This window comes from Oncorhynchus kisutch, linkage group LG3 (genome assembly GCF_002021735.2).
Source record: "Oncorhynchus kisutch isolate 150728-3 linkage group LG3, Okis_V2, whole genome shotgun sequence".
Classification (NCBI taxonomy): Eukaryota; Metazoa; Chordata; class Actinopteri; order Salmoniformes; family Salmonidae; genus Oncorhynchus; species Oncorhynchus kisutch.
In genome coordinates, this window is record NC_034176.2 from 47,726,820 (window position 1) to 47,739,931 (window position 13,112).

The window sequence follows — 13,112 nt, forward strand, 5'->3', positions numbered from 1 at the left end:
GTCACAAAACAGTCTCCACGTACAGCGCATTCGGGAAGTATTCAGACCCCTTGACATTTACTGCATTTTGTTACGTTACAGCCTTTTTCTAAAATAGATTAAATAAGTAAAAATCTTCATCAATCTACACACAATACCCAATAATAACATGCTTGCTAATTTATTACAAATAAAAACAAAAATACCTTGTTTACGTAAGTATACAGACCCTTTGCTATGAGACTCAAAACTGAGCTCAGGTGCATTCTGTTTCCATTGATCATCCTTGAAATGTTTCAACAACTTGATTGGAGTCTACCTATGGTGAAATTAATTGATTGGGAATAATTTGGAAAGGCACACACCTGTCTATATAAGGTCCCACAGTGCATGTCAAAGCAAAAAACAAGCCATGAGGCCGAAGGAATTGTCCGTAGAGCGCCGAGAAAGGATTGTGTCAAGGCGCAGATCTGGGGAAGAGTACCAAAAAATGCCTGCAGCATTGAAGGTCCCCAAAAACACAGTGGCCTCTTAAATGGAAGAAGTTTGGAACCACCAAGAATCTTCCTAGAGCTGGCTGCCCGGCCAAACTGAGCAATCGATGGACAAGGGCCTTTGTCAGGGAATGACCAAGAACCCAATGGTCACTTTGACAGAGATCAACTCCTCTGTAAAAGGCACATAACATCCCGCTTGGAGTTTACCAAAAGGCCCCTAAAGGACTCTCAGACCATGAGAAACAAGATTCTCTGTTCTGATGAAACCAAGATTGAACTCTTTAGCCTGAATGCCAAGCGTCAACGTCTGGAGGAAACCTGGCACCATCCCTATGGTGAAGCATGGTGGTGGCAGCATCATGCTGTGGGGATGGTTTTCAGCGGCAGGGACAGGGAGACTAGTCAGGATTGAAGGAAAGATGAACAGAGCAAAGTACAAAGAGGTCTTTAATGATAACCTGCTCCAGAGCTCTCAGGACCTCAAAATGGGGAGAAGATTCACCTTCCAACAGGACAACGACCCTAATCACACAGCCAAGACAACACAGGAGTGGCATTGGGACAAGTCTCTGAATGTCATTGAGTGTCCCAGCCAGAGCCCAGACTTGAACCCGATCGAACATCTCTGGAGAGACCTGAAAATAGCTGTGCAGCGACGCTCCCCATCCAACCTGACAGAACCTGACAGAACATCCAACCTGACAGGATTTGCAGAGAAGAATGGGAGCAATTCCCCAAATACAGGTGTGCCAAGCTTGTAGCATCATACCCAAGAAGACTCGAGGTTGTAATCGCTGCCAAGGATGCTTCAACAAAGTACTGAGTAAAGGGTCTGAATACTTACGTAAATGTGATATTTCAGTTTTTTTATCCATTTGCAAAAATGTCTGAAAACCTGTTTTTGCTCTGTCATTATGAGGTATTGTGTTCAGATTGACGAGAGATAAAAACAATTTAATTAATTTCAGAACAAGGCTGTAAAGTAACAAAATCTGGAAGAAGTCAAGGGGTCTGAATAATTTCCGAATACAGCGTATGTTGGAGAGTATGTTGGTCTCATTAGATTTGTCCCGCATGTCCAAAATGGCATTCATGTCTGTTCGAATAACCAGTTGGAATTCAGTAAATTCTAACAATATGCTGGTCAGAGAATAAAAAATAAAAAAAGCCGCCAGTTTGTACAAATGGTTCTCTATTCTATGTGCGTCCTTATGGAGAAAGTGTGTTTCTTGGAGCATTGCTATATCAATATGGTTTCTTGCTTGAATATCAAGACAGCTGGAATGTTTGATAGGATTATTAAAGCCTTTCAGATTCCATGAGACAATAGCTAGTGTTGCCATTGTTTTTCTAAAATGTAATTGTTATCCTTAGTGTTGATAAAATCATGAATGTAAAATAAAATAGCACGACCCACTGGGTCTCTATAAACCGTTCCCCCTTCCCTGCCCCCCCCCCCCCTTCCTCAGCCCCCTCCTTCCTATGTAGCTCCCAGCCCTCCTTCTCCTGTTCCCCCCGCCCTCCTTCTCCTGTTCCCCCAGCCCTCCTTCTCCTGTTCCCCCAGCCCTCCTTCTCCTGTCCTCCTGTTTCTCTTAAGCAGCAGGGGGGGTCTTAAGCTATAACATAAAAAAAACCATTATTATTGTTAAATAAAACATAAAATAAGCAACCAATTTAGACCCTTACAGTTAAGTTAGCAGACTTGATGAGTAAGGGTGGGGAATGAAGGAAAAAATAAAGAAAATGAAAACAAAAAGATGACAGATATGCAAGTCTAATGCCTAAACAGTCAAAAATAGGAGGAGCAATAGATCTTAATCCATTATATGCATAAATTATTAGCAATATGCTTTGAATGACTTTAAACATATATTTGCCCTCCTTTAAGTGTTCTGTTCTATGTACAAAACAAATAAGAGGGTATGTGCAAAAAGTGAAGTCTATACTCTAGATGCTACTGTATATAATAATTTATCATTGCCTGTAGGGCAAGTCCTCCCTGGGAGATACATTTAGTGCCTAAATAGAGGGGGAAAGGAATCAACAAGGAAAACAAGCAAAAACAAAACAGCTATTGTGTAGTAGTAGCCCGTATTGGACTGGCCATCTCTCCTTGGCAGTAGCAAAACATCTATACAAAATGAAACATCAAATAGTAGGGGAATAGCTACTAACTTAAACTACTTGACTATATATAACTATATTGTCCATTGCTCATTAATTGGTGTGGTGCCATTACTGTGTAAATGTCCAGGACCATAGGCAATATACTTATAACAAGTTTAATGCTCAGCAATAATATTATTATTGTTCCTTGTACCCAAACATTAGGTGGTGTCATCATTGTCTTATGCTGAGGGCAGCATCACGTGATTGTGCATGGATAGCATACCTTAAAAAATGTGCCAGTCATGAGGTTCCTTCTGTTGGCTTGTCCCGTTGTGTGTTGGGTTTGATGTGCTTCTTGAAGAAGTCTTGAGCTTCTTTGGCAGTGGAAAACATGTGTGTGGTGTTCTGGAAGGTCAAGAGGAGTTTTGTTGAGTGGATGAAGCCGAATCTCAGGTTTAGCTTGCGTAGCTGGTATCGCACCTTCTCGTAGGTTTCCCTGTGTTTTAGCATTTTGGCACTCAGGTCTGGGTAGATATTGATCCTCTTCCCTGCATAGTCAAACCCCCAGATTACACTACAAGGTGAACAATTCTCCGCTTGACTTCAAAGCTGTGGATCCGTACAATCATACAGTGAGAGCCGTTGGAGTTGACCGCTGCAGTGCTCACTGTTAATCAGCGACATGGGACCTCCCGCCCGAACAGCTCATAGAAAAGATTTTGCTCATGAAGGAAGTTGGGTTGCCCGCCTCCACACCAGTTTCAAGTCCTGTGACCTGCACATTGAATTTACAGGAGTTTGATTATCCCTTCCAACTTAGCTTGCGCTGCTTCCAGGTCATGGAGTCACACCTCTGTCGCATTGGTTGCCTTCTCCAGGCTTTCCACTTTAGAATAGGTATCCGTGTTAGCAGTGAGCACAGCCAATGATTCAATTATCGGTTTTAATTGTAAGACGAGGGCAGAGGTAATCTCCTCACAAACAATCTCTCGTATAGAAGTGGCCAGCTCTTTTTGTTGCCTGGTGATGAGAGCTGCCATGCTCCCACAGTTGAATTGGGAGCACCACAATGCCGGTTTACTTACAACCTCCCAATAGACTGACTCGTCATTGTTGGTTACCAGGCCTACAATTGTGGTGTCGTGAGCAAACTTGATGGAGTTGGTGTCATGCAAAGCCACGCAGTCATGGGTGAATAGGGAGTACAGCAGAGGGCTGAGGAGATAACCCTGAGGGTCCCCTGTGTTAAGAGTTAGTATAGAAGAGGTGTTGTTCCTGTGGTCTGCCTGTCAGGAAGTCCAGGACCCAGTTGCAGATGGTGCTGCCCAGACCAAGTGCTCTGAGCTTGGTGTCGAGCTTTGAGGGAACAATAGTGTTGAATGCGGAACTGTAGTCAATGAACAGGATTCTCACTCTTGTCCTAATGTGTTAGGGCCGTGTGAATAGCGATGGAAATGGGATCTTCCATGGATCTGTTGGAGCGGTAGGATAATTGGCGTGGGTCCAGTGTGCCTGGCATGCTGGCCTTGATGTGGGCCATGACCAGCCTCTCGAGGCACTTCATGATGACTTGGGTAAGTGAGACTGGTCGGTAGTCATTTGGGAATGTCATCTTGTTTTTCGTGGGCACTGAGACAATGGTAGTCTCCTTGAAGCAGGTGAGGACTTACAGCCAGGGACAGGTTGAAGATGTCTGAGAAGACGCTCACCAGCTGGTCAGCACACACTCTGAGAATGTGGCCAGGGATGCCAACTGGTCTGGTGGTTTTGTGAGTATTCACTCTTTTGAGAGTTTTCTTCACGTCAGAGTGAAAGCACTTGGTTGTCCGGAGCAGCGAGTGTCTTCCTGGATGGCTCGGTATTGTCTGCCTCGAAGCGACCATAGAATGTGTTAAGCTCATCTGGGAGGGAGGCTTCGGTGTGCACCACACAGCTAGATTTGCCTTTGTAGTCTGTAGTCCTTGCCACGTGTCGCGAGTCTAGGTTGTCAAACATCAATTAAAGTTTGAGTCTGCACTGTCTTTTTGCATCACTAATGGATGAGGAGCTTGTAACTGCTTGCCTTGTACGCATCACGCCCCACCGAGTCATTAGGGTCCGTTCTGCTGACATTGAATGCTGCAGTATGGGCTCTGAGCATGGTACGGATATCTCTGTTGATCCAGGGTTTTTAGTTGGGGCATGTCCGGATTGCTATTGTGGGAACAATATCAACACATTTCCTAATGAAGCCTCTGATTGATGGTGTATATTCCTCAATGTTAATTGATGAGTCCTGGGTGGATGAATCTTTCAACATATTCTAATCAGTAATATCAAAACAGTACTGGATATAAGGTAAAGAACAGATCAATCTCACTGGGGCTATACCTTCAATGCATCGCAGTGGACCGACAGTTTGAAGCTGATTAAAATAAAGGAATATAGAAGCAATATTGTGTGGCCTCCCCATTTTGTTATTGGTAATGTTTGTCTTATTCAGTGCCAACAGTTGATTATATAGATGAACATAATGTCACATTAGAGGTAATTAGGTGGAAGCAGAACAATTAGAAAACAGAATTCAATAAAGAAGTGTTTGTTGTACTTTATTTTAAGGAACAGAAATTGCTTGGTATTTTCTAGGAAATTGTGAGGTATTAATGGGTACTTTCTGCTACTTACTTCAAAGACCTTTAAACTATTGGTAACTACCTGGTACCAAATGCTGCTGAGTGGTGCTACTTGCATTGAGCCTCAAATAAACAAATGTCGGTTATAGGTTATTATAATTGTTTACTTGCATTTTACAATGCAATTTCTATGTATTTATATTTCTATGTAAAATACCAGGTAATTTCTGTACTGTAAAATAAAGTGGTACCAAACTTTTGGTAGAAGTAGTGAGTCGTACATTATGACCAGTGGTGTAGTAGAGGGTAAATGCACATAAAAGCCAACCCTAGACCTCTGGCCTTGTAGGCTTTACAAGAGTACAAACGACAGACGACAACTAAAAACTCAACGTTTTTCCTCATTCGCCCCATGTCTGTTCACCCACCTTATCTATCAGCGAGTCCATCAAGGTGCCACAGTAGTAGCAATTCTTCTCTTCTCCTTCAGGGAATTATTATACTGCATTTCATTTTTTCATCAGTTTTCTTTTAAGTGCATGTCTGAACTGCAATTTCTGCGATGTTACATGCAGCTGAGTAGCCAAAGCTTAAATACACATACATAGACATATATAGATTGGTGGAGAAGAGGGGATGTTAGGACCTCACTGGTCATCTTCTAGCAACTTCTCCTCCTGCTGTCCTGTGTGTTTGGAGGAGGGGGAGCCCCCGGCCCCAGCCTTACCCTGTGTGCTGAGGGAGGGGACCTCAGCTGCTCTCTCCAAGCACTCAGAGAGGCGTTCAGTTCCTTGGCCCGCCTGGGCTCCTCGTCCTCCTTGCTCAGGCCCATGCTCTGTCTCGGACTCAGCCAGCTCTGCTGCTGAAGCCCCCTCCTCTGACCTGGTGGTTCCCACAAACTGCAGGTGAGGTAGGAGAGTCTCTTTGCGGCTCTCGGCGTAGAGCTGTTGTTCTAGGGTCAGGTAGGACGACGTCAGGTGTCTGAAGTCCATTTCAAAGGGCAAGGCCGACGACAGCACACTTGTCTGGGATGACGCACAGGCCCTGGACTGCCCCTTGCAGGAGCTTCTGCTGCTCTCCTTGGTCTCCGGGAGCATGGACTGGATCTTGGGCAGCCAGCGCTTTCGCACACGCCGGGCGTTTGTGCACATGTCGGCTGCAATCACGTTCATCTCACTCTCTTTGAAATTAGGTGCAAAGTTCTGGCAGTAGACTGCAAACGAGAGGAAAGAGACAAGACAACATTGAAAGAGATGCATATTGTCAACTTTACATACAGTGTTGAGCCAAATGAATCCAGTATGGTGTTTAACACCCGAGGAAACAGAAGGGCACCTACGTTTGACAGTGTTTAGGACTCGGTTGTCCAACGGTTTTCGGCTGGGATCATTGGTGGAGGAGCGAATTCCAGTTCCACAGCTATTGGCCAGTGTGTTTCTATGTATACAATAGCATAATCAGTATCCATATAGGGCTTTCCCTTTCTCCTTTCTATCATTTTCTCTGTCCCCCTCTCTCATTTTCTCTGTCTAAAATGACTAAATATGCTTTATAAAGAGCTAGTAGCCTACTGTCTAGGTCCAGAATCTGGCTACGACAATATAGTTACAAATGCACTGTAGAATTTAACAGTCTAACCTGTCAAAGAAGGTGGCGAGCAGCCGACGCAGCAGCACTTTGTGCTTAATGCCGGCACACAAATGACAGTTCATCAATTGGCCACGAGTCATATATACACCAGAACCTGGGGAAAAGGACAGAGCAATGCTGCTCACGTTCACATCCATGATGAAAACAATAAAATGGCGGGCCTCCCTAATGATCTCTATGTCCATGGTAACATCTCTGTGTTGTATGATACAGTTGTAAAGAAGAAAATATACTGTCTGCATGTGAGGGCTTAGGTCTTCAACACTACAACAGCCAATGGCCACTGACGTTTGATTTTGTAAATTTAAAAAAATCTGCCCCCCAAAAAATCGCAACGCCCTGCTACCTTCCCTGACTTTTCCTAAATATTTGTTTTACATTGCTCAGTTGTCAGAATTTTTCAATCACAAACAGAAAGGTATTTAGAGGCTGTTTACCTGTTGTTTTTTCATATTTTCTTCTAACTTAAGGGGCCAAGACAAATGTGCCGAAGAGTGTTGGTATAGAGGCTCTAATGCATCTCTCTCCTCACTGAATGAGTGTTGTCAATGGATGAATGGGTGATAGAAACCAGATAGAAACCGATAATTGTGCACGTGACTTCACAACTGAATTTGAATGAACTGAATGATGAGGAGGAAGGTGAAGAGGGGGATTGCATTTTAATGATCTGAATGTCGAGGGAGAAGGGGTTTGAATTTAGAACAATAGTGTAATGATGATAAAGAATTGTGGGGAGGTCTAATTATTTGATTCTGAAAGCCTGGAAATTGTATAATCTCAGCTCAGAGAGTCAAATCAGAAACTGAGAACAACACACAATGTGTGTCGTTCACAATGGACACACGGACAGCATTGCACATGCTGTAGAATTTAGATGAGCTGGAATCAGATGGAGGATCGGATATTGAGCTTGAGATCAACGTTTCTGATTCGAGACTCTGCCTCTGATGCTTGAGCCTCGCCGCAGCAAAACCAGAACAGGGCCAACTGAGACGGCGATCCTACCTGCCACAGTGAGACAGGAGTCTGGCAAAGAAAACTAGCCTGCGCGGACCAGTGAACAAACAGACTGGAGCATCCGCCCTCTGCACAAAGCAACATACCAGCGGAGCTTTACTCCACATCAGTGATGGAAAGTGGTAAAAGCAACACTCACAGTGTACAGATGGAAAATAAACTAGAGTGTTTGCAATCCTCAGCACCATGCATCCCACTGTTGCCATCAGCAGTTACCAGAAGAAGACATCGGAGACAGTGACAGACTACAATCGCACAAAGGTATGTAGCTCTGCTACATACAGATAGCCTTTCCATTTGCCATGCAACAAATATTTTCTCCTTTCATTATATTGTCTTACGTTAATATTATTGATATTACTATTAGTTTTATTGTATATAATTCAAACCTTTTCTATTCTATTTTGTTTTATGCAATAGCTTGGTGTGGATGCACTCGACCAGATGGCAAGACTGTACTCTGTAAAAGGAGGTACTTGCCGCTGGCCTGTTGCAGTGTCCTACAACGTGATCGACGTGGCTGCTATCAATGCGCACGTGTTGTACAAGCAATGCCTTGACAAGATAGTCAGCAAGAGACTTCATCATGGATCTGGCATGTGAGCTTCGTGAGAACCACATGAATGCCAAGAAAGCAGCTACAGCCGCCAAGGTAGCAGCGCGTCCTCCTCTCCCTCTTCTCTACGCACCATAGCTCCCACTCGGGAAAAAGAGGACAATGTCAAATGACATTGTTAAAAAAAAAAAAAAATCTGGTCATTGATATATTTCCACAACTATTTTTTTATGTAATTCATCCTTTACAATTGTTCATGCACTGGTGGTTTTATTTAGGAATACATCAAATCACTTCACCTGAGCACTGGTTTTATTATTATATATTTTTGTTTTCTACTTTGTCAGAGAAGCTGTAACTGGACTGTAATTCTTACTATAACTAATCTAATCTACAAATAAAGTTGCTCAAATGTATTGCACTAATGTTTTTATTGTAATGGAAACGAAAATAGGCTGTATTATACAAAGCATATCTTTGACTCTATCCCCCAAAAAACTATTGTTTTTATATCTAGTCATATACAGTGAGGCAAAAAAGTATTTAGTCAGCCACCAATTGTGCAAGTTCTCCCACTTAAAAATATGAGAGAGGCCTGTAATTTTCATCATAGGTACACATCAACTATGACAGACAAAATGAGAAGAAAAAAATCCAGAAAATCACATTGTAGGATTTTTTATGAATTTATTTGCAAATTATGGTGGAAAATAAGTATTTGGTCACCTACAAACAAGTAAGATTTCTGGCTCTCACAGACCTGTAAAAACTTCTTTAAGAGGCTCCTCTGTCCTCCACTCGTTACCTGCATTAATGGCACCTGTTTGAACTTGTTATCAGTATAAAAAGACACCTGTCCACAACGTCAAACAGTCACACTCCAAACTCCACTATGGCCAAGACCAGAAACAAAATTGTAGACCTGCACCAGACTGGGAAGACTGAATCTGGAATAGGTAAGCAGCTTGGTTTGAAGAAATCAACTGTGGGAGCAATTATTAGGAAATGGAAGACATACAAGACCACTGATAATCTCCCTCGATCTGGGGCTCCACGCAAGATCTCACACCGTGGGGTCAAAATGATCACAAGAACGGTGAGCAAAAATCCCAGAACCACACCGGGGGACCTAGTGAATGACCTGCAGAGAGCTGGGACCAAAGTAACAAAGCCTACCATTAGAAACACACTACGCCGCCAGGGACTCAAATCCTGCAGTGCCAGACGTGTCCCCCTGCTTAAGCCAGTACATGTCCAGGCCCGTCTGAAGTTTGCTAGAAGGCATATGGTGTCATATGGTCAGATGAAACCAAAATATAACTTTTTGGTAAAAACTCAACTCGTTGTGTTTGGAGGACAAAGAACACCATACCTACTGTGAAGCATGGGGGTGGAAACATCATGCTTTGGGGCTGTTTTTCTGCAAAGGGACCAGGACGACTGATCCATGTTAAGTAAAGAATGAATGGGGCCATGTATCGTGAGATTTTGAGTGAAAACCTCCTTCCATCAGCAAGGGCATTGAAGATGAAACGTGGCTGGGTCTTTCAGTATGACAATGATCCCAAACACACCGCCCGGGCAACGAAGGAGTGGCTTCGTAAGAAGCATTTCAAGGTCCTGGAGTGGCCTAGCCAGTCTCCAGATCTCAACCCCATAGAAAATCTTTGGAGGGAGTTGAAAGTCCGTGTTGCCCAGCAACAGCCCCAAAACATCACTGCTCTAGAGGAGATCTGCATGGAGGAATGGGCCAAAATACCAGCAACAGTGTGTGAAAACCTTGTGAAGACTTTTGACCTCTGTCATTGCCAACAAAGGGTACATAACAAAGTATTGAGATCAACTTTTGTTATTGACCAAATACTTATTTTCCACCATAATTTGCAAATAAATTCATAAAAAATCCTACAATGTGATTTTCTGGATTTTTTTTTCTCATTTTGTCTGTCATAGTTTAAGTAGTTTAAGTGTACCTATGATGAAAATTACAGGCCTCTCTCATCTTTTTAAGTGGGAGAACTTGCATAATTGGTGGCTGACTAAATACTTTTTTGCCCCACTGTATATACTTCCACAAATATTTATTCATGCAATTAATCCTTTACAATTATTCATGCACTGGCGCTTCTGTTGAGGAATATGGCAAATCATTTCACCTGCACACCTGGATTTTCTGTTTCTACTTTGTCAAAAGAATCTGTAACTGGACTGTAATACTTATTATAATTCTATTACTAATCAAATCTAGAAATAAAATGTATCAAATGTATTACAATAATGTTTTATTATAAAGGAAATTAAAATAGGCTTTACGTTTTTCAGTAGGACTTAGTAGAATTGTTTTAAAAAAACTTGACACCATCTAAACAAATAACTATTGTTATATTTTTACATGGATATATTTCTATTAGTATTTCTTTATAGAATTTAACCTTTACAATATATTTTCAAGAGTTGGTGCTTATGTTTGCACACCTTGCAGGTTGATATTCATCTGATGCGGACGCTAAAGGGGACTCCCAGCAATGGTCTCTAGCGGGTCCTTAAAGGCGGAAAGGCCCAGCGGTTCTAGTGTTAACTGAGTCAGTGCTTGAGGCGAGCTGAGATGCACCATAGACATACATATTATAGAGTGGCCTATATCAGGGGTCACTGCTTATGTCTTACCTCCCACCAGCTCCACCTTCTCCCCGGGATCCCCTTCTGTGTACAGGGTGGGGTGGCAGCGGTAGCCAATCTGGCTGATGAGACTGGGTGGCAGCGCCATCGTGTCCCTGCCGATCAGCACACAGCGCCTCTCAGTGGCCAGAGGTAGGGACAACACGTCCAACTTATCCTGCACTGGGGGGAACAAGTGGAGGCAGAATTTCAATACTAGACAGTGTATTCTAAAGCTGAAGTTGTGTTTCAAATGAGAACTACTGGTGCTTCAAAAAAGTAACACAGAGGATGGATAATTTACTGCTGTAGGAGTTGGTTGGGTGCCCATAATTCTGCCCATAAACCCCGTTTGTATTGCTGCTGCCGTAGAACTCCTCTTCAAACTCCTCCTCGTTGGGGTGGGAAGTGGGGCTGTCAGTGGCTGGGAGGCTGGAGGCCCCTGGGCTAGAGCGCTCCCCAGAGGCCATAGGGTACGACTGTACTCCGGGTACAATACCACTCCCTCCTGCCCTCATGTAACATTGCGCACTGCTCCTCGTGGCGTAGCCCTTGAGGCCCTTAGCTGTGTGCTCCTCACTCATTGGGGACTCACATCTTTCCTGCTTAATCCTACAAGTGGCCATTAGTGTGTCGCCTGGCAACAGGGCCGGATGGTTGTAGTTGGGGCTTGACGGTTCGAAGCCCAGATCCTCGGTGGTGGCCGTCTGGGAATCGCAGTGTGGAGAGTTGGCCTTTAGCATGAGATTCATCCTGCGCTCCACAATGTTCTGGATCTGGAGGTAGCCGGCCGTGTACATGAGCACGAGCTGTTCGCTGGCAGCCATGGTCAACCTGCCTGTGTAGCAGAAGGAGAGGATCTGCTGGAAGCAGGACGGGGTGACCGAGGAGGGTAGTTCAAACATGCCCTGAGAGCTGCCGCTGAACAGGTCTCTGAAGTAGAGGCTGCTGGCGGCCAGCACGGCACGGTGGGCCTTAAAGGACTGGCCGTTGACCATGACGGCCACATCACAGTACTGGCCCTGCAGGCGCTGCTCGTTCAGACTCTCCAGCACAGAGCTGCCAAAGTTGGGGATCTCCACATGCAGGAGCTGGGACATTATGATGAGAGCAGGTCTTCACTGGAGACAGGACCGGCTGAAAGGGCATCTGCCGAGAAAGTCAGATAGAGGAGATGGAGAAAAAAAGTTATCCACATTCAGACAATACAACATGCATATTAATATGCTATTTAAAAAAGAGTAAAAGTTCACTATCTTTGCAACTATTTCCAACAAAAAATGTCAGTAAGCTAACATTTATTTTCCAGAACTTATACAGTTAATAAAGAGGAATGAGATGCAAGTTTTGAACTGCTCTGCATATGCTTTCAGGTATTCAATAGACTGTACTAACTGTTACCTGCACAGAAAGTCAGCCAACACTCATCCTCCTATTACAAACAGTCTCTAACCTGTACTGCACAGTCCTATCTAAACAAGTCAAACATAAATTCAGAATAAAGATAAGGTTGCCCACCAGAAAGAACAGAAGCACTCCAATTCTCTCCTTCTCCATTCGAGACTGAGGTGGTAGAAGAGGGTGAGGTTCTCTATGCACAATCAATGCAACGTCTAGCGTATGTGTCACAGGGAAAGGGGGGTAGGCTATAGACACAGACAGAGGAAGGGAGGGTGTGAGACGGAGAGGAGGAGTCATTTAAGGACATAGAGAGAGCTAATGCGGATAACTGCCCTGCAGAGGGTGACTGTGTACTATAGAGCTGGGAAATGGAGACATGTATTACATACCTCATCTGTTTCAGAGATTAATAAGGAAGAAGATTGATTGTTACTGAGACCGTCTAAAATACAGAAGACAGATGAAGAGCTCCGGCATACGGGTTGTCACGCACACTATGGTATAATACTGTCGACTTATGTTCTTTACAGTAGATGATCTACACTGTGTGATCAGACAGCCTGTGTGCCAAGACTTGGGCAAATGCACAGCGCTGCAATGCAGTGCCTGTCCCAACTTGGCATGCTGAGT

At 43.8% G+C, this 13,112-nt stretch overlaps 1 protein-coding gene across 1 annotated transcript; it reads right to left on the bottom strand.

Annotated features, from left to right (window-relative positions):
• Nucleotides 1–2,028: 2,028 nt before the first annotated feature.
• nacc2l (NACC family member 2-like) lies at nt 2,029–12,701 on the bottom strand. Its single transcript, XM_020472332.2, has 6 exons — nt 12,600–12,701; nt 11,386–12,230; nt 11,091–11,264; nt 6,836–6,941; nt 6,537–6,634; nt 2,029–6,410 (listed from the first exon to the last, which is right to left on the bottom strand). Exons 2-6 carry the CDS (start codon nt 12,179–12,181, stop codon nt 5,845–5,847), a joined length of 1,740 nt encoding a protein of 579 aa, XP_020327921.1. The 5' UTR covers nt 12,182–12,230; nt 12,600–12,701; the 3' UTR covers nt 2,029–5,844.
• Between the last annotated feature and the right edge of the window lie 411 nt (nt 12,702–13,112).

Coding starts and splice junctions, on each gene's coding strand:
- nacc2l (XM_020472332.2), bottom strand. CDS start 12,181: ATGTCCCAGCTCCTGCATGTGGAGATCCCCAACTTTGGCAGCTCTGTG. Junction 6,635..6,835: donor CTCGCCACCTTCTTTGACAG/GTTAGACTGTTA, acceptor TTGTATACATAG/AAACACACTGGCCAATAGCT. Junction 6,411..6,536: donor AGTCCTAAACACTGTCAAAC/GTAGGTGCCCTT, acceptor TCTCGTTTGCAG/TCTACTGCCAGAACTTTGCA.